The 18,810-nt window shown below is 35.1% G+C and overlaps 1 protein-coding gene across 1 annotated transcript; it reads right to left on the bottom strand.

Moving 5' to 3' along the window:
* Nucleotides 1–756: 756 nt before the first annotated feature.
* On the bottom strand, nucleotides 757–17,549 carry LOC113059263 (membrane progestin receptor delta-like). Its single transcript, XM_026227637.1, has 8 exons — nucleotides 17,250–17,549; nucleotides 10,568–10,800; nucleotides 9,766–9,893; nucleotides 8,461–8,666; nucleotides 5,605–5,731; nucleotides 3,523–3,619; nucleotides 3,257–3,401; nucleotides 757–3,141 (listed from the first exon to the last, which is right to left on the bottom strand). The coding sequence occupies exons 1-8, from the start codon at nucleotides 17,389–17,391 to the stop codon at nucleotides 2,882–2,884; spliced, it is 1,338 nt and encodes a 445-aa protein (XP_026083422.1). The 5' UTR covers nucleotides 17,392–17,549; the 3' UTR covers nucleotides 757–2,881.
* Nucleotides 17,550–18,810: the final 1,261 nt, after the last annotated feature.

Genomic DNA, 18,810 nt, shown 5'->3' with positions numbered 1-18,810 from the left:
TCCATTTCACCCCTTTTCCAGGCAGTCGGTGTATTCCTGCCTCATATGATAAAATGACTAGTGATGCACAGTTAAAGGGAAAGTCATTAGTTATTCATTCTCATGTAGTTCGAAATTGATATTTCATAGATAGCCAATTGTTATATTCTGTTTTACATACAAAGAGAAATGATGACACAAATCGCTTCCCTAAAACAAATGTAGACAGTGGCGATTGTCGAGCTTCAAACAGGACAAAAATAAATAAATAAATAAATAAATGTAATCTGTACAATATTAAAAGTCTTCTGAAGTCATATGCTTTGCATACCTATGACGCAGTTTTGACCAATCAACTTCCAGGAACGGAACTTTACGTTTCATAATTTGAATACGACATTTCCCATCATTCGCCATAAGTGATATAAACTTAATTAAAATAGATTTTATATATAGTTAGATTTTATATAAAATATAGTTTTAGTTCAACTGATTATTAAATTCATTTATAAAATGTAATTCAATTAATTTAACTAATATTATGTATTTTAAAAAAAAAAAAAATAAAAAAAAAAAAAAAAAAGCTTAATAATGTAGTTTTTATTTAAAGCACTGGAAGGCAGAGATACCTGTCCCTTTGCAAACAAACATTCTTACTAATAAAAACTATTACACAACAGAACTGGCTCATCCACTTATGTGTCAAGCCAATAATGCTATTTGTGTAAACGCTCTGTATTCAATGAAACCACAACAGCTGGACAAAGACTGAAGTGAACAATAAGTCAGTTTAATTCTAGGCACTTTCATATTTTTCACATTTGTTACAAAATATATTCCAAAATTGACAATGGCAAATAAAAGGCATTGCGATAATGATTGCATATTTAAATCCTCAGTAAAAAAAGAATTTTAATTTCCTTGGTAATTTTAAATGCTACTTTGTAACATTAAATGGTGCTTTAAAACAGTTTCAAAACTGCAATACATTCATTTGGGCCAACAAACACACAGGGATTGGGAATCCAAAACCTTTTACATTTCATTTAAATCTAGTGCACAAAATACTATTGTGACCAGTCACATTCACATCTGAACCTCTTTGAGCAGAAGAACACACTCCAGCGAGGCTGGAGGTGGAAAAACACACACCTACTTAAACTGAACGGTGAGCGAGAATTTCTGCTGTCGAACTACAAATAGGCATCTGGAGAAATGCAGACTCTTTCCGCCACTAACCACTAAAGCACCTACTTTTCCTTTTTAACCCAACATCCCTTTTATAATCACCAATTAAAATATCATTACCACCATGTGACCAACCTTAAGAGCTTGCTAGAAAAGGTTTCGCAAAACTATTGCCTTTAAGCAGCATTAATTGCATTGAATTAAAAGCCGACGTACCTGTCCTGCACCGCTAGGCCAGACGAAACGAAAAAGAAAAAGGACAAAATAAGAGACCAAGGTTAAGAGCTTACCCATTCACAATGATTAGCTTTGATTTCTGGTTTAAGAACAGAATGGCACTAATTACATGAGCAAAAAAACTATTTCGAGCTTGCATTGGATCCACAAGTGCATTGGCAAAATGCACTTAAATATAAAAACCTTGTGTTTCATTATAAACAGTGTACTGTATGCCATAAACCTGCAATGAACAAAACAATACCTCAGAAATGAGACCCGATGCAGAGGAGGACACAGGACTCAAAGCTGTTCACCAAATATGACCCTGGAGCACAAAACCAGTCTTAAGTCACTAGGGTATATTTTTAGCAATAGCCCAAAAATAAATTTTTTAGATTATAGATTATAGATTTTTTCTTTTATGCCAAAAATCATTAGGATATTAAGTAAAGATCACGTTCCATGAAGATATTTTGTAAATCTCCTACAGTAAACAGATCAAAACTAAATTTTAAGATTAGTAATATACACTGCTAAGAATTCATCTGGACAATTTCAAATGTGATTTTCTCAGTATCTAGATTTTTGTGCACCCACAGATTCCAGATTTTCAAATAGTTGTATCTCTCATACACCAACGGAAAGCATATTTATTCAGCTTTCAGATGATGTATAAATCACAATTTCAAAAAACAGACACTTTATAGACTGGTTTAGTGGTCCAGGGTCACAAATGTCTAGAAACATGTAAACGACAGTAAAGGACTCCAGTGCAGCCCCATATTCCCATGAGATGAGGTTTAGTAGGAGAATGATGCTTCGATGAGCTAAATGTATCCTTCATGATATGTAACAGTAAAAAAAGCCCTTCATTAATTTGTTACTGCACATTTGATTATTCTAATTATACAAAGGCATTCTAGTATATCCAAATAATAATAAAAAGGGACATTACAAATATAAGTATTTAAAAGGGGGAAAATTTCACCTTTTACATGATATGATACCCACCATAATGTTTGTAGATTTTGATATGCAACAATCATACAATTGGATTTAATTATATTAATGATGTTATATGCAAATATAAAATCCCTGATTAATGCTATTTTCCAGTTAATGTTACACAACATTATCATATTCATGACACCAACATCATTTTGTATTTATTAAAACCCCCTAACTATGTTAGAATATAACCTGTTAAAATCAATATTAGCGTCATTCAACCCTTATCCTTTCATAACGATGACTAAAGAGTAAAATCATTTGGGTAAATAACACCTGAAAGGTCGCGATTATCATTAGGGTTTTCGGCTGAGATAATAAACTAAGTATAAAAGGAAATTATAATAAGTGAGAGCCTAAACGTTTAGCTTCTTAGTACAAAAGTATCAAGGCTTATATTATCAGTGAAAGTGACTGTATGAGTGCGCTATAGTGTAAAGTCGTCCAGAAAGGTGCACAGTGAGGTGTGGAGTGGTCAAGAAAGTTTTTACTCCTGATGAAGGTGGGCGCCGCTAGAGGTTGAAGTGCTTTGGCGAGGTGTTCGCGGTAAACCGGCGCTAAAGATGCCGATGATGCCCAGGTTGAGCAGGACGCCCACTGCGAGGACCCCCATGGTGCCCAGAAACGAAGGTAAAAAGGAGTGCGACGTCAGCCAATCTTTGCGAGACGCCATGTCTGTCAACACTGCCTCCATCTGGAAATGGGTGCCCACCACCGCACATATGTGAAAGAGCTGGTGACTGTGACCTTGGAGGAGAGCGAGTGGAAAAACTGGTCAAAAGAACCACGTGACACCGGTGGGAACCTCTGGAACCATTCAGAACTAAACAAAGATGAGCGTAAAATCAATGAAATGAGGTACCGATGTAGTCGAAGCGTCCAGGAGCCAGTCTCTCGGGGAGGTGAGACGCAAACAGAAAGCATGTGAGGAACGCAAAGAGCAGATGGTAAGAGTGGCTGGCCAGAGCTTCACTGGAACTACAGCTCCCCCAACAGCACGACAGCAGCTACAGACACACATGCGGATAGAGAATAGCCTTAAAGAGTGCATTCATATCTGCAGCGTACTCTACACAGGCAAAAACACTTGGCTAATTTGCATGTGCAGTGAAGTGTGAGCATACTTACTCGGTAGAACAGTGGGAAGCTATCAAACAGGAAGGGGACAACAAACGCCGCCGTGCGCATGACTTTACTTTTGTGTGGGAACTGCAACTCTACAAACCTGTCACGAAAGACAGAGGAAAACCACCTTCACTTAAAAATGTATGCATTATAGATATGCTTATTAAACAAAATATCAATTCAAATAAATATTTGAAATATTTAATATCAAATATGATCATGAAATGTAAAACAAATTATGTTTATAGACATGTTCAAAATAGCATCGTCCCGAATTTATCATCCTTCATTTAAAATGGATTGTAGATACGTTGTGTTTATATTTAAAACTATAATAAAATTATATAAAAGTTAATATGTGAATTATATTTACCTTATTATGTTTTTTTTTTATTTTATAAGAAAAAAAATATTTTATATTTTATTTTAAATACATAAATTATTATTTGAGATATATATAAACATTATTGCAACAAAAAATAATATTATATACTAATATAATATGGTAGTAATATTAATATTCACGATTTGGTACTTTTTTTTTAATGAAGAAAATGTAAGTGGTGCTTGACCATGTAAAAGTTGAGACCCTTACGTAAACCTCTCCTGCCTTGTTCTTGTCAGAAACTGAGAAATAAAATAATTGCAACCCCGTAAATAACGATAGTGACATTAATATACAGTTTCATGTTATAAAACAACAACTAACAACATATAATTTTATAAGCCGAGCCTGGTAATCCCAGGAGAGTACCTATGTAATTGTACATTTAAATGCAGACAACTAAACACTATCGTAACTGTTAAGGCTAATGTTAGCTAGCTAGCGATCCTATCTCATAAACAACATCTTAATAGTATTATTGATAATCAATGTTATCTTTATGAAAATATAAAGCCTTTATTATTTCTTAACTCTACAACTGTGCAGTAAAATTCACTTTAAAGATTCACTTGTCATTCATGAAGATGAAAAATGTGCCACAAATGTGTCTCCTGAAGAAAAACAAAGACTTTTAAGATGAAATCGACATGAAATTACCACGCTACCTTTTTTTTTTTTTCACGCCTTGCTTTTCGATTTATTATGAAATTAATATTATAACAAATTTGAACACTTTTACTGTACTGAAGGTTAAAGTATAGCAACTTAAGGATTTTTATCTTTTTTTATGAAAATGTATTTATAAAATAAATACTGAAGCCCAGACACCAACAACCTAGAAGGGTTATTTACTTAAATACTTTATTAAATAAGTGTATTATTACTGGTATAACAATTAAATAAGGCATTCAATATTTTGAAATAGTTTTAGATTTGTCATTCCTGAAACAGTATATGTGGAAATTTGGTCCTCTTACATGAACGAAAATGTTCTTCAACTTGTGAATGGATTATGTAGAGAAACGGAGCAAAGGGCACTTGCCTTACAGCACAGCTGATTTAGACAACTGAGCGCAAATGACTGTTTTATGTATTTTTTTACTTTATGAAGAAAACAGGAGTGGTGCTTGATCACGCACAGTTTTCCACCATAAATGCTAGTGCATTGCGAGCGGCTTCCATTGTGTTTTTGAGTGGTTACCAGGTCATTACAGAATGGTTGCTAGGTGGTTGCTTAATGGTCTGAGTCCAAGGACCCCAAACCCCACGTCTCTAAGATATTCTGTGAGTAAATATGGCTCCCTTCAATGTCTGCCAAGGAGATATTGTTTAGCCCATTTCTCATCCTCCACACATAAATCTGATTGTTTAGAACAAGTACATCACACACATTTTCTAAACAACCTGCACGATCAGAGTGAGACAAATTATGTGCCAGAGTTTAATAATATATATCTGCAGGAGTCTTGCTTGCTTAAGCAAAACTAATTAATAATTCAACAACGAGTTAAGAACTTTTGTAAACAATTTATTTATTAAAATGACTGAAATCTTTTTTGTAACCAGGAATAAGGTCAGAGCAAACTAAGGTCTATGTGTGAGAAGGATGCAAGTTATATAATCAACTCTCTATCTGCAGTAGCTCCTGTAGTCGCAGACTTAGTAAATGAGTCTTAATGAGCCACTGAAACCCCTCTCACCTGGAGTAACAGGACACACTGGTACAGAAGAGAGAGTTTCCGATGGCGATGGCCACAAAATACTGATGAAGCCAACTGTTTACCCAGCAGTCAGGCATCACGTAAGAGCCGTATGTGACGGCGCAGCCTGAAAAAAAAAAAAAAAAAAAGAGGATTTCATTTTAAAATCATTGCAATATCAAAGCATTTCTCTAAAAAAAAAAAAAAAAAAAATTAATGCACTTTCTATTAAAAGAACAACAACAAACAAACAATAAACAAAACAAACAACTAATTCCTGAATTCAATAAGTTTGCCAGCTTAGTCTGGCATCACATCTTTGCAAGATTTCTGAGAGTTTTGTTTGAAGGTGAAATCAGGAAAAATCTGCCACTTTTCATAAAATCTTCTAGGGCAGCATTAAAATATCAATGCACATTTTGCAGACTGCTCTTTGTGTTAAAACAGGGCTCTTATTTTTGCTGAATATGTCACAATTCAATAAAGACACTGAAAACTAATGCATGCTTTCATTGGGATATGATTCTGAGTTTTATGTGTTAGAAACTGTATAAAGCACATTCCTGGTTAGGGAAGGATGAAGCTAGCATAAATAAAGAGGGTTTGTTAACAGATTGAGATCTAAGCACAGAAATCGTACATTTTTAATTTCCAAATTCTAATGGTCCCAAAAGGTATTTGGAGACAAAGTGTCTAAATGTTATTGCGTTATTTAAATAAAAGTGGCATGAAGCTTGCACATTTCTCAGAATTTTTGCAATAATATTTAAAACAGCTGTGCATGTATTGAACACTCTTACTAAAACACTCCCAGAAATAACTGGATGAATTTTCTAAACAAAGTTGACACAAATGTCAAAATGCAAATCAACCATTATTTCCTAGAAAACACTATAATACTGTAAAACTAAAATTTAAATATAAAAATAAAAGCCAATTCCAGATATTTGTTTAAAATGGACAATAAACCCTAATAAATTAAATGGTCTTTTCAGTGTTAAGTATTATTTATATAGTATTATAAGTCTTTATTAATTTCTTGAATTAACTATTATATTTTTATATTATTAGTAAAAAATGTTATATATATATATATATTTCTATTTAGCTTTAGTTCGGAATAATTTACGTGCTTAAGCTTTAACATTTTTATTTTTATTTTTAACGATTTTCTCATTAATTTAGTAAAAGTAGTACCACTGCAAAAAACTACATACAATTTGAAACCAAAAAGTCGTGTTTACAAGGTATGTGATTGAAATAAGTGCTTTTGATGAGAACCAAACACATTTGATAGGTTTGCAAGGTAAGTGGCATCAAATCTTTGTAAGGGTAACTATATAAAAGCATGTTATATTGAATTTCTTCTTTTGTAATTCTTGGCCATTGTGCCATATCAACACATTCACTGCTGTGGACACATACAGCTATTCTGCTTTTCTCAAAGGCAGTAAAAGAGGCCTTTCTTTACCACAACTGCAAAAACATGAATGCAGATGGATTCCACATATGAAAGAATAATATTTTTCTTCGACTGTGGGAGCTTACATGAAAAACTCACTGCTCTAAACACAGGATTTCGAACAGATGACCATACCATCATCCAGGCTTGCTGAAATCAAGTGAATGGAAATACTGCAGAAATAAGATTTCGTTTCAAATATATATGTTCAAATCCATTTCCATTTGAAAAAGTAACCATTCCTTTATCAAGAAAATGAGTCTTTAATGTTTGAAAGGTGCATTAAATCACTCACTCAATGCAAGGTAAAGTGTTCTGCACATATTACAATTGCACTTGTATTTCGCACTAGCTCTTCATAAGTGGCTTGAATAATATGTGTAGTTCTTCAGCCTTCACTCTTCTTTATCATTGCAGACTTTAAAGGATTTCTCTGGAGCCAGAGCGTTTGCTTTCTTTCCTTTGAAGTCACACAATAAAATGCCAGCCGTGTGCTAGACGACTCATTTCCTCCACAGCTCACGCTTTCAATAACCTCACATCAACCCATCCAAGATGCATTCATTTCTACTGCAGGCCATCGTGACAATCTCTGACATGTCATCAGAGAAGTTCAGGGGGTTTTACATTCTGTCAGTGACCGTGCATGACAAGCATTTATCTTACAGTGTCATATTCATTTACATTTATGCATTTGCATTTCACATTTTATCTAAAGCAACTTAAGAGTGCATTCAAGACACACTTTACATTTGATCAGTTCATGCATTCTCTGGGAATCAAACCCATGACATTGGTGTTGCTAGCACTATGCTGTATTGTTTGAGGTACTGGGATGCAGTGTTGTATTGTTAACTAAAACTATAAAAAATCATGAAAAAATAAAGCTGAATTAAAATATAATTAATATCAGATGAAAAACCTTAAAAAAAAACTTTGAAGAAAGAAATTATAAATGTTGCCTTGGAAAGTAACTGAAAAAATTAAGCTGAAGCACTAAAATGACTAAATAGAATATAAATGAAAAAGTTTAAATTAAAACTGAAATATATATATAAATAAACTCAAATTCCAAGCATTAATAAATATTTTAATAGTATATAAAAATATTGGTTTTTATTTAAAAGGGACAATAATTTGTAAAAAAATAAAATGGAAATTCATGCAGCATTATTTAGTATGTGTGCATATATATATATATATATATATATATCCGCTGCTCTCTTTCTTTCTACAGTAATAGAAGCGTGAAACATAGGTGATGAGTTTAGTCAAAACTCTGATGTTTAAATAAAAAATATTTGGTAAGAATCGCCACTGTGTCAGCGATTACATCATTAGATGACAATGTGCTTATCAATCAACCAAGTGTCAGCCGTGAGTGCGCAGCGTACCGAGACTGTAGAGGCTGAGCGCGCCGTAGTCGAAGAAGTAGCAGATGTGACGAGCCTCGGCCGACATACTGCTGAAGGTGTGAGCACAGCTGGAGGTGAAGGGGTACAGGCAGATCAGAAGCAGGTAGACCAGCAGCGGCCAGGTGTAGCTCTCCGTCAGGAAGTCCAGAGTGAAGCACAGCGTGCTGAACCGCCACAGGAAGTACCTAAAACAGCACCGCTCAGGTCATACGAGAGGCATTTCGTAGGGGTGCTCCGATCACGATCGGCCGATCGTTAATGCGCATCTCGTCAGTAAAGCCGGTTTTCTAATCAGCGGTTAATTCCATCAGGTGCGTGATTTCACATAGAGCAGCTGTTACTACACAGAGCCGTTGTTAACTGAGAAGATGCGCCAATAAATGCTGAAAATGAAGTGGATTTGCGCATCTTTTCTATTAACGAACGCTGAGTCCCAATTCGCCTACTTATACTACGACCTAAAAGAATGTACTTTTTTTGTGAGGAAAAAGTACATACTTTTGAGTGTGTAGCAAAAGAGTATGCATGTTCTGGGACATACTTCGATGACGTCATGCAACGTGAACGACAACGTGGTTGCCTAGTTACGCACACCACAACTGTTAACGTTTCATTCATTCTTTATGTCCAATAAAATTTTATTTACTATTCCGAATTGGGACTCAGCAAATGGCTCTGTGTAGTAACAGCTGCTCTATGTGAAATCACGCACCTGATGGAATTAACCGCTGATTAGAGAACCGGCTTTACTGACGAGATGCGCATTAACGATCGGCCGATCGTGATCGGAGCACCCCTAGAATTTCTGTCTTGTCTGAGGAAAGTAGAGCATGACTCTGAATATGGCACATCCAATCAGAGTCCACTTTTAAAATAACTAGTAGTTTTATTTAGCAAGGATACATTAAATTGATCAAAAGTGTCAGTAAAGACATTTATAATGTTACCAAGGAGGATAAATCTGAAGGATCATGTGACACTGAAGACTGGAGGAATGATACTGAATTCAGCTTTGATCACAGAAATAAATGGCATTTTAAAATATTCAAATAGAACCATAGTTGATTATTACAAGGTTATTGAAAAGATAAAGCATTTTAATAACAATGAGACTCAACACGAATAATACATTTCAAATAACGTGTTAAGCACTAGTAAAATCTGATATTGCATTAAAGTGTCTGCTTATAAGCTAGATCCTAACAGCTCAACCGAAGCTTCAAAGCTGACAAGTTATTCGTTCTGGCACTAAAAAGGAATCACATGCTGAACTGGGCGCTTTACCAAGTCGGCAGGAAGTGGGTCCAGATATTGACCGTCTCGTTGGTCATCTGAAAACTGCTGAGAATGCAGTCCACGGCTGAGCTCCTGGGATGACGGTAGCCAGACATGATGCCGTCCTCTCGAAACACCTGCACAGACACACACGGACGTCTAAGATACATGCAAACATCTACACTGTAAAAACCACACGATCAGTAAGACATGGCAACATATGTTTTTAACAAACTCAAAATAATATGTGACCAAAACCAGTCTTAAGTCACTGGGGTTTATTTTTTTTGGCAATAGCCAAAAAAAAACATTGTATGGGTCGAAATTATAGATTTTTCTTTTATGCCAAAAATCTTTAGGATAATTATGAAACAAATGTAATGATATCGCTCTTAACAGTCAATTAAAAAGCACAAAATAGTATAATAAAAATACAGTTTTAATAAAATCAGCATTCTGTTGCAGTCATTGTAGTTTTAATATTATTTAAATATTATTATAGCATTTACGACTACTAAAACATTCTTCTAAAAATCATCTTTTATGTTCCACAAAAAAGTCATGGGAACATAAAGTCATTGCTTTAATATTCTGAATGCAAGTCATTGATGTGACGTCATCGTACTGAAACTGTGCTGGAATTTCTTTAAGAAAGAGTTTAGCAGAACTGAAATCGGTGGCTTGCACCGCCTGGTCCCGCTCATTTGGTCTGGAACTTTTAAGCACATGAAGGATTTCCCAGGGATTTCCCTGCAGTAATAGAGGTTTCAAACGCTCTCTCTGACCGTCAAACAGATGCTTTCTTCCTCACCTTTGGCACCTGGTGGAAGTCAAAGAGCTGCGGAAGTCTGATGCTCAGCATATCTGCAGGGAGATGAAGCACTCCCCTCCCTCTCTGACAGGCCTGCTCGAGTCTCTCCTTGCCTCCTTGACACAGGACACACCACAGCGGACACTCCAGACCCCCTTCCCCAGCCTCCCACCTCACGCACTGGGTCCAGCCCCAACCATGACCCTCTCCAGCCCCCCGCCACGCAGGAAACACTGCAGAGAGACACACAGAAACACACAATGATTACTTGACCCATATGCAGTGAAAAGCATGCTGGATAACTGCTGAAAACCCACTTAATAAGCTTTGAATAAGTAATTATTATTATATATTAATTTACATTACATTATTATATTAATACCTTTAATCAACAAGAATGCAGTCAGTTAATCAAAGGTGACAATAAATGTTTCTTGAGCATCAAATCAGCATATTAAAAAGATTTCTGAAAGATCATGTGACAATGAAGACTGGAGGAATGATGCTGACGATTCTGCTTTTTAATCATATTTCAACATTTTACTGTATTTTTAATTAAATAACTGTAGCCTTGGTGAGCATAAGTGAGTCTTGATTAAAAAAATATTCTAAAATCCGAAGAAAAAAAAAATGGTTTTATGCTTTATAAACTTAATTTCATTTTACACAATTACAGAGAGCATGACTGATTTTAAAGAACTGCCATGTGGTTTAAAGCTTTAACACTCAAAACAATCTTAGACATTTCGTCATCGCACACCCCAGTAGGGGCCTCCAGTTTGACTCTTTCAACCAAAAGCAGGGAACATAACTTGGCACATTAGACATTGCATGATACTGTTACATGCAAACATTTTTTGCACGCAACCATTAAGCAACAAACCCATCTTCTGGGAAGCTGAAGTTCAACTGTTTAGTTGTAAGCTCCTGCCTCTCGCAAGAGGTCCATACTTTGCTTGGCACAGGAGCCGATCCTGTGAAACTAGAACAGAATGTGCTTTGTGAGGGGCACAGAGTTGACTGTTACACATGGAGCTGTATGAAAATGAGCATGCTTTGTGCACAAGGATAAACGGAAGCCTAAACAAAGCAGATGAAAATACTTGACCAATGCCTCCAGAAAAGAGCCCTTCCTTGCTTACTAATAAAAATCTTTTTGACAAAAGAGATTGATATTAGGGTTGGGTGAAAACTAAACCCATTCTCTCTTAATATTTTTCAGCTATTTACAATTGAGTATGTCTCAGTATTTACAGGGTTATTTGCTGGATGGCTTTAAAGAGTGGTATTTTTTAATTAGTAAACTATCATTTTGACAAGCAGCCACATGAACACAAGAATTCATTTGCACAAATATAAATAAATTGTGACGAACAGCAATAATTGCCAATACTGTTCATCAAAATATTTTATATGACTGAAACTAGTTTTTGCACTGAGACTACGCATGAAAAAATGTGTGTTGAATGTTAATTCCCTTGAAACAACCCATTTCAATTTCAACATCTCAAGCAATTTTTTTTGCTACAGTTTAAATCCTCTAGCAATTATGAAATGCATAGAATGACACTGCATTTAAATGTTTAAAAATAATCTAATTAATAACTATAATAAAATCACCATGTTGTCAGATAGTGCTATTTTAATATATTTTAATACTAATATAATTTTTTATATTAAATTTGAGTATTATACTGTAGGTTTTAAAATGTAAATATATATAAAAAAGGAAATTACATATATATATATATATATATATATATATAGCTTTAATTATAATTGTTTATTTATTTTTTACATTTGTGTAATTTTAGTACAAATTTTAGTACTTTTTGCAGTTTGTCACCAAGGCAACATTTCGGGTAATATTTAATTTAATTTCAGCTTTATTTCAATCAACAAATATTTTTAATTTTAGTGAATAATACTAACAATTGACTGCTTTCACTGTATGGAAGAGAGCAGCATGAACATTCAGCTAAACATTTTCTTTTGCACTCTACGGATAAGAATGTCATATAAGTTTGGAGTATCATGTGAATGAAAAGCACATCACAGAAACGGTCTTAGATCCAACTACAACAAATGCATTTACATATTAATACAACCGATGAATCCCCCCGGTCAGATTGTGCAGGTCTGGTCATCCATTCACGGAATATGCTGTCATTGTTCAGTGGGTCAGTGTTGATTTTATGGATTAACGGATTGTGGAATGTCTCCTCAGTCAGCTGTTTCTATAGAAGTCAAACATAAACAGAATTCATCTGACACTGGATATGAAGTTCTTCCCATAATGCCCTTTGGGAAATGTGTAAATCAGAAACAAACAGCTCCCATCCCAGTTGTCGTTGCTAAGTTTTAACTGGATGTGTTTTTTTGGGTCTTGTTGATGGGTAGAGATGTTGGGATTACAGTCTGACTAGCTAAATCCTATGACACACCGATCTGAGCCCAAACAAGAGGAGCAGATGAGCTCATCTGAAGCTGGTGCTGTGTGTGACCACCAGCTGTGACCAACGACAGAGCTGTTTTTGTCGCAATGTAATTTCAAAACAAAACGGGACATACAAAAGTTGGAATATTTACCCATCAGGAATGATTGGGTTGTGAAAATTTACATTACGTGATCTCACAAAGTTCTGTTATAATTTAGTCTACACTTACTTTGTTATGATGAGAGGATTCACAAGCTTGTGTAGCAGTGTGTTTTGAGTGGTTAAGGGGACCTTGAACTTAAAGGGGTCATATGATGCCGTTTCAAGTTTTCCTTTCTCTTTGGAGTGTTACAAACCCTAAAGTTGCAAAGACAAGTCTCAAACTCAAAGAGATATTCTTTATAAAAGTTTAGACCCGTCCATGCACTCCTAAAATGCCTTGTTTAATCACACCCCCAAATATCTACGTCACTGTGTGGGAAGATTTGCATAACACCACCAAATATTCAGTAACGGTGATTCTTGCTGTAGTATTTTTGCTGACGCTGTGTTACATTGTGAAAGCGAAACTACTTTGTTTGGCCTTCCAAAAGATGACACAACTAAAAATCAGTGGTTAAGTTGTATTTACAACACTGTTCCAGAACAGTTCAACCCAGATATTCATATGTGAGCAGCGCATTTTAAAGAGGACTGTTTCCTGAACCTGGGAGAGTACAATGCCGTCTGTGCACAAAGGCTGTTTCTATAAAGTGGGACAATTCCAACTTTGCAAGGACAGTCTGGCGCTCCTCACTCACAGCCTGTAAGTACGTTTTCATATTTAAAGAATTTAGCACTGATGATTCGAACATGAGTTTTTGTAGCAGTGTAGAGTAGCACTTGTTGTTTGTCGTTTCTCCGATCACAAATGCAGATATGGTTTTATGTTTACGCTGTGCCATACACAATGAAACGCAACGCGTTAAAAGACAGTATTAGTAAAGTCATTATTATCAGTAATTATGTCGCCACTGTGTGCAACATTTGCCAATTTGTAATGGGTTTTATTGTTTTTGTCTCATTGCACCAGGACACGGCATCACAGTATGTTAAGGGGAGGAACTTTTCCATCACACGCTTGAGGTATTCGGCCAATCACAATGAACTGGATAGCTGGCCAATCAGCATACACCTCACTTTTCAGAACGATGAGCTTTGTAAAAATCAACACGTTTCAGAAAGGCAGGGCATAGAGGAGCAACAATAATGTACAATTTTTTTAACCTCATATTTGTGCATAAACACATCGCATTAAACCAAAAACACAAAATAATGTTCTTTTTGGCAACGTCACATGACCCCTTTAAACACCTCTGATTGGCCATTGCATTGCATTAAAAAAATAAACAGATAAATCTGTGATTGGCTTCAAAAAACACGTTGCAAATAGACACCTGGAAGACCTCAATAGCACAATCACAAATACGCATTGGAGCTTTTGTCAAATTTGCTTTGACAATATCATATTATTACAGCATCAACTGAGGGTGCTCTTGCTTTCGTTTGAGGGAGCTTTAAGCTTAGCACCCGTAGAACTCGGACTGCTGCGGAATAATGTCACAAAGTTCATTCATGAAGTTGTTTGAACACATGGCATAGCTGTAATAAAGCTGTATTAATGCAATCAAAGCGTTTGCATGCCTGTTTATTGCATACGCCACAGAGTTCAATGTGATTATAGTTACTATGATTATGAGGTTAATAACATTATTTTAATCAAAGTACTGCGTTTACATGAGGTAAAGATGTGCTGCTTTATATGTTTCTGGATTCTTTGACGTATAGAAGCTTCAAAAGAACAGCATTAATCTGAAATAGAAATTTTCTTTTGTAACAATGGAAATGCCTTCACTGTCACTTTAAAACAATTTTACGTGTTGTTGCTAAATAAAAGTATTTAGTACAAAACGTACAAAAAAATATTGGGTGGGTCTTACAAAACAAGAAGATTACATCAGCCAATAAGCAAAACGGTTTCAGATGTTTTTCCACTTGGAATACCATGCACTGATTAATTGTTCATAATAATACTACAACTGTGCAATAAAAGAGATAAATAGGTTACATTTTGATTTCATGTTGTCTCACAAACTATTGCATAATCCAAACTAGAACAAATCAGACTAAGACAGATGTTGAACGGCCTTGATTTCTGGGTGCTTGTGTGGCTCTCGCTCCACATCTCACCCTCTTCACTAATTCTGACATTCCTTCTCTGGCTCATGATTGTGTCACAAGATCTGCCTCAATAGACATCTTTATCACTATGTGTTGACAATCGAGTGTCTATATGCATGCAGCCTGTATGTGCATGTTCTATTCGGCACAAGTGTATCTGTAGAATCTCACTATCTCTGTCATTTGAATACCTGATCTGGCTACCAGCATCAACGCACAAGACTAAAAATCCAAATGGCTATACTGGGAGAACAGGATGTGTTTTAAAAAAATAATATTCCAAGCAGTTTAGGCTTTAAATGATTTGCTCATTTTAAACAGTAATAAGGAAAATAAATAAATGAATATTTCATAGAAAAACATCTCTGTTAGAACTATCAAAACCTGTTTTGGAAGGTCTGTGAAACATTAAAATTTAGCTTGAGGCTTTTTCCTGGAAAAGAAGCTTTTGATGATACCATGCAGAGCCTTTTTAATAAATACTAATATATAGGCTAGAAGAATCACATAGTGTCATAAACACAAATACAAAACACCATCATGGTAAAACACATTTTAGCACAGTTTGCTAATAAAATACAACCGAGGAAAGAAATCGCACTAGTTCCTATAAACTATTGCAAAATTAGTGAAGGATAATAAATGGTAAAAACTCAAAACCATGGGCGGAAGAAAATACGCCCAGCCTTAATCTAAAATTATAGCTCAAAGCCATGAGAATGCACGCTCAGAAGACAATGATGTAAACAATGTCACATGTTTTGCACTACAGCTATATTTTCCGACTTTGGAAAGAATGATAATGAAAAAAATTAAATAAAATCATCCTGAGAAATGCTGACTATGCAGCTCCTCTTGAATGTACAGGGACAGTGAAAAGAATAAGTCATAGGGTTGAAAACAAGAATCAGAAGATATGAAACACGTGTAACAGAATTTTTAATCTATTTTCCAAACTTTAAATGAAACTTTTTGGATGCATTTCCTAGATGAAATTGATTTTTCCTGAAGCAAACAAACAATGTGCAAAACTCAAATTAATTATTATTATTATTTTTTTTTCTGTATCTATCCCTTTAAGCGTACTATTTCTCAAACAATATAAATGGATCTGCATACAGTACATGCAAATATCTAGGCGCTCTAGCGCTTATATTTTAGGAGAGGGGTCCCTCACAAGGGATCACCATATTTAGTGGTCCTTGCCATGTGAAAAAAGGCAACAACTCTGCATTACAGGCATCAGTTAAATTCTAGACTACTTGGCAAACTACACTAAATGAACACACTTGTCTAAATGGTACAACAGAAACACATACATGTCACTTTCTTCATATCCTTTGGTGGAAGTGGAGCTCAGGAGGACGTCCCACACGAAAAGAGACCTAGACAGGCTGGTAATGTACTGTCAGTTCTATAGTACTGAGAGACTGGAAGTGGCCCTGTCTTACTTACAGAAGCCTGCTCACGTCACGTGGACTAATGTACTGGACAGAGTATGTTCCATGTGTGTTCGAAGAAAAGACAGGCACTTCTGCAAAAGCAACCATGCTCTCCCACCATATGCATGCTATATATATACTCTCACCCAAAAGGGAGGTGCTCAATGTCAACACAACACTTCCACAATTCAAAAAAAGCTAAAATCATTTCCTCAACTCCAGAAACAACAACTGTACGATCTGCCCTTAAAAACTTGAACTTGAACCTTGACATCAAATCCTCCACCCTGATGTTGTTACATGACACTTCCACTTTTCCTTCACCATTTTTGGCCAGAATTACATATTTGCAATGAGATTGTGTGAGATTTCAGGTTTTGGTGAAGTTGGTTGCCTCTACGTTGTAATATAAAGTCATGACAGGTTCATGTTTTTAAAAAACATTCCTATATAACTTTCGAAGAATTCTTATGGAAGTTCAGTTCAGCAAATGCATGGAAAGTTTCTATGTATAGCAACAATTCTGACAAGGCGGATTAAAATAACAACATAAGACAAGAGAAAAAAATCGTAGGTCCAAACCTTTGAGCTTGATCTGGTCTATGAGATCATTTGCGCGTGCCAGTTTGAGATATGAGGTTGCCAGTTTGGGATCAGAGGAGTTGCAGTTAATAATGGAGGGCAAGCGCGAAATAACTACAGTTCCATGGCTGAACAAGGTCATACAGTTAGCGGACAGCCCCGACAATCACTTGGGGTTTGTGTGTTCCTCACATTCCTTGGGAAAGAACACAAACAGCAGTGGAAATCCCACCCTCCGCGCGCGAGGGTGCTCTCATTGGATGGAGAAATGAAAGAAGCCCTGTGTGTAGAATCAGGAGACCAGCGAGAACAAAGCCGCGACACTCGTTCAACTACTTTTCGTCTTCTCTTTCTGTTTTTAAGAACCAACTCGACGCGTCAAGAATAGCATTTATTCACAATTTAGCGTTGAGTGCTTCATTGGTTTTATGCAGCAGTTCTAATAAAAACATAAAATATAAAAAATATTGTATTGGGTTATTTAATTAAGTGCCATTCTTGTGCTAAAAGAAAAATAAATACGACAGGCACTTATTTACATTTCATTTAATTTATTTTTGACACACATTTAGGCTAAATTAGGATATTTAGTTAATCTTGTCGTTAATATATATATATTAATAATGATAATAATGAAGACATGAAGTGTCATGTCTCCGTTTGGGGGTTTTTGAACGAACGAATCATTTCGTTCACTGTTGTTTCTGACGTGAACGATTCGCTGTTTTAATCGAATCAGTTGAGTCAACTCTTTTAATGACTCGCTAATAAGATAAAAGGCGTAGGCTAAGATTTATTATTATTTTTACATCTATCTATCTATCTATCTATCTATCTATCTATCTATCTATCTATCTATCTATATAAAATTATTATTATTATTATTATTTACCAAAACATATAGTACTGTAAGTATTAAAATAAATGATACGCTTACACAATACTGTTAAGAGATAAAGTTGATGAAATGAAGGGGAGAAATAAATAATTTGTAAATAAATTGTAAAATTTAAAATTGAAATACTTAACAACAGGAACTCATCAGTGAATTGATTTAAAGTACTTTGGAGAGGGATGAATTTTTTTAAAAATTATTATTATTTTTTGGTCCTACTGCCTAATATTTTATGTTTTTTTATATTATTTTTGATGTATCTTAATAACATTTACAAATTATTCAAACTTAATTGAAATGGTGTCACAAGGATCTTTAAATGTTCTTCTGAAGCTCTGCCTCTGTATGTAAAATTGTCTCAAAACTTAATTGTTGTTTGAGCACAAGACATAAGCCACCAAAAATAACACTGTATTTAAAAATTATATTTAAGGTGAAAGACAAATTGTAATGAAATAAATTCAAACTGATATTGTAAACCATTTGTATTGATTATGATTTAAGATATGTAAAGAATGCTGAATTTAAACTCTGACTGTAAACTCTGAAGATTCTGATGAGTTTTTTTTTCCCCCAGTTTTATCATCTTCCCATCCTCTATTCCACCGAAACCTCAGGGTACATTTGGTCATTGGACTGGACTGCAAATAATTCTCCCCTATAAGT

Source organism: Carassius auratus, chromosome 41 (assembly GCF_003368295.1).
Source record: "Carassius auratus strain Wakin chromosome 41, ASM336829v1, whole genome shotgun sequence".
In the NCBI taxonomy this organism is placed as follows: Eukaryota; Metazoa; Chordata; class Actinopteri; order Cypriniformes; family Cyprinidae; genus Carassius; species Carassius auratus.
Note: the sequence above shows the minus strand (reverse complement) of the source record. Positions and strands in the feature narration are given on the sequence as shown.

Coding starts and splice junctions, on each gene's coding strand:
- LOC113059263 (XM_026227637.1), bottom strand. CDS start 17,391: ATGACCTTGTTCAGCCATGGAACTGTAGTTATTTCGCGCTTGCCCTCC. Junction 10,801..17,249: donor AGACCAGATCAAGCTCAAAG/GTTTGGACCTAC, acceptor GTCTCTCTGCAG/TGTTTCCTGCGTGGCGGGGG. Junction 5,732..8,460: donor GCTCAGCCTCTACAGTCTCG/GTACGCTGCGCA, acceptor TTTTTTTTTCAG/GCTGCGCCGTCACATACGGC.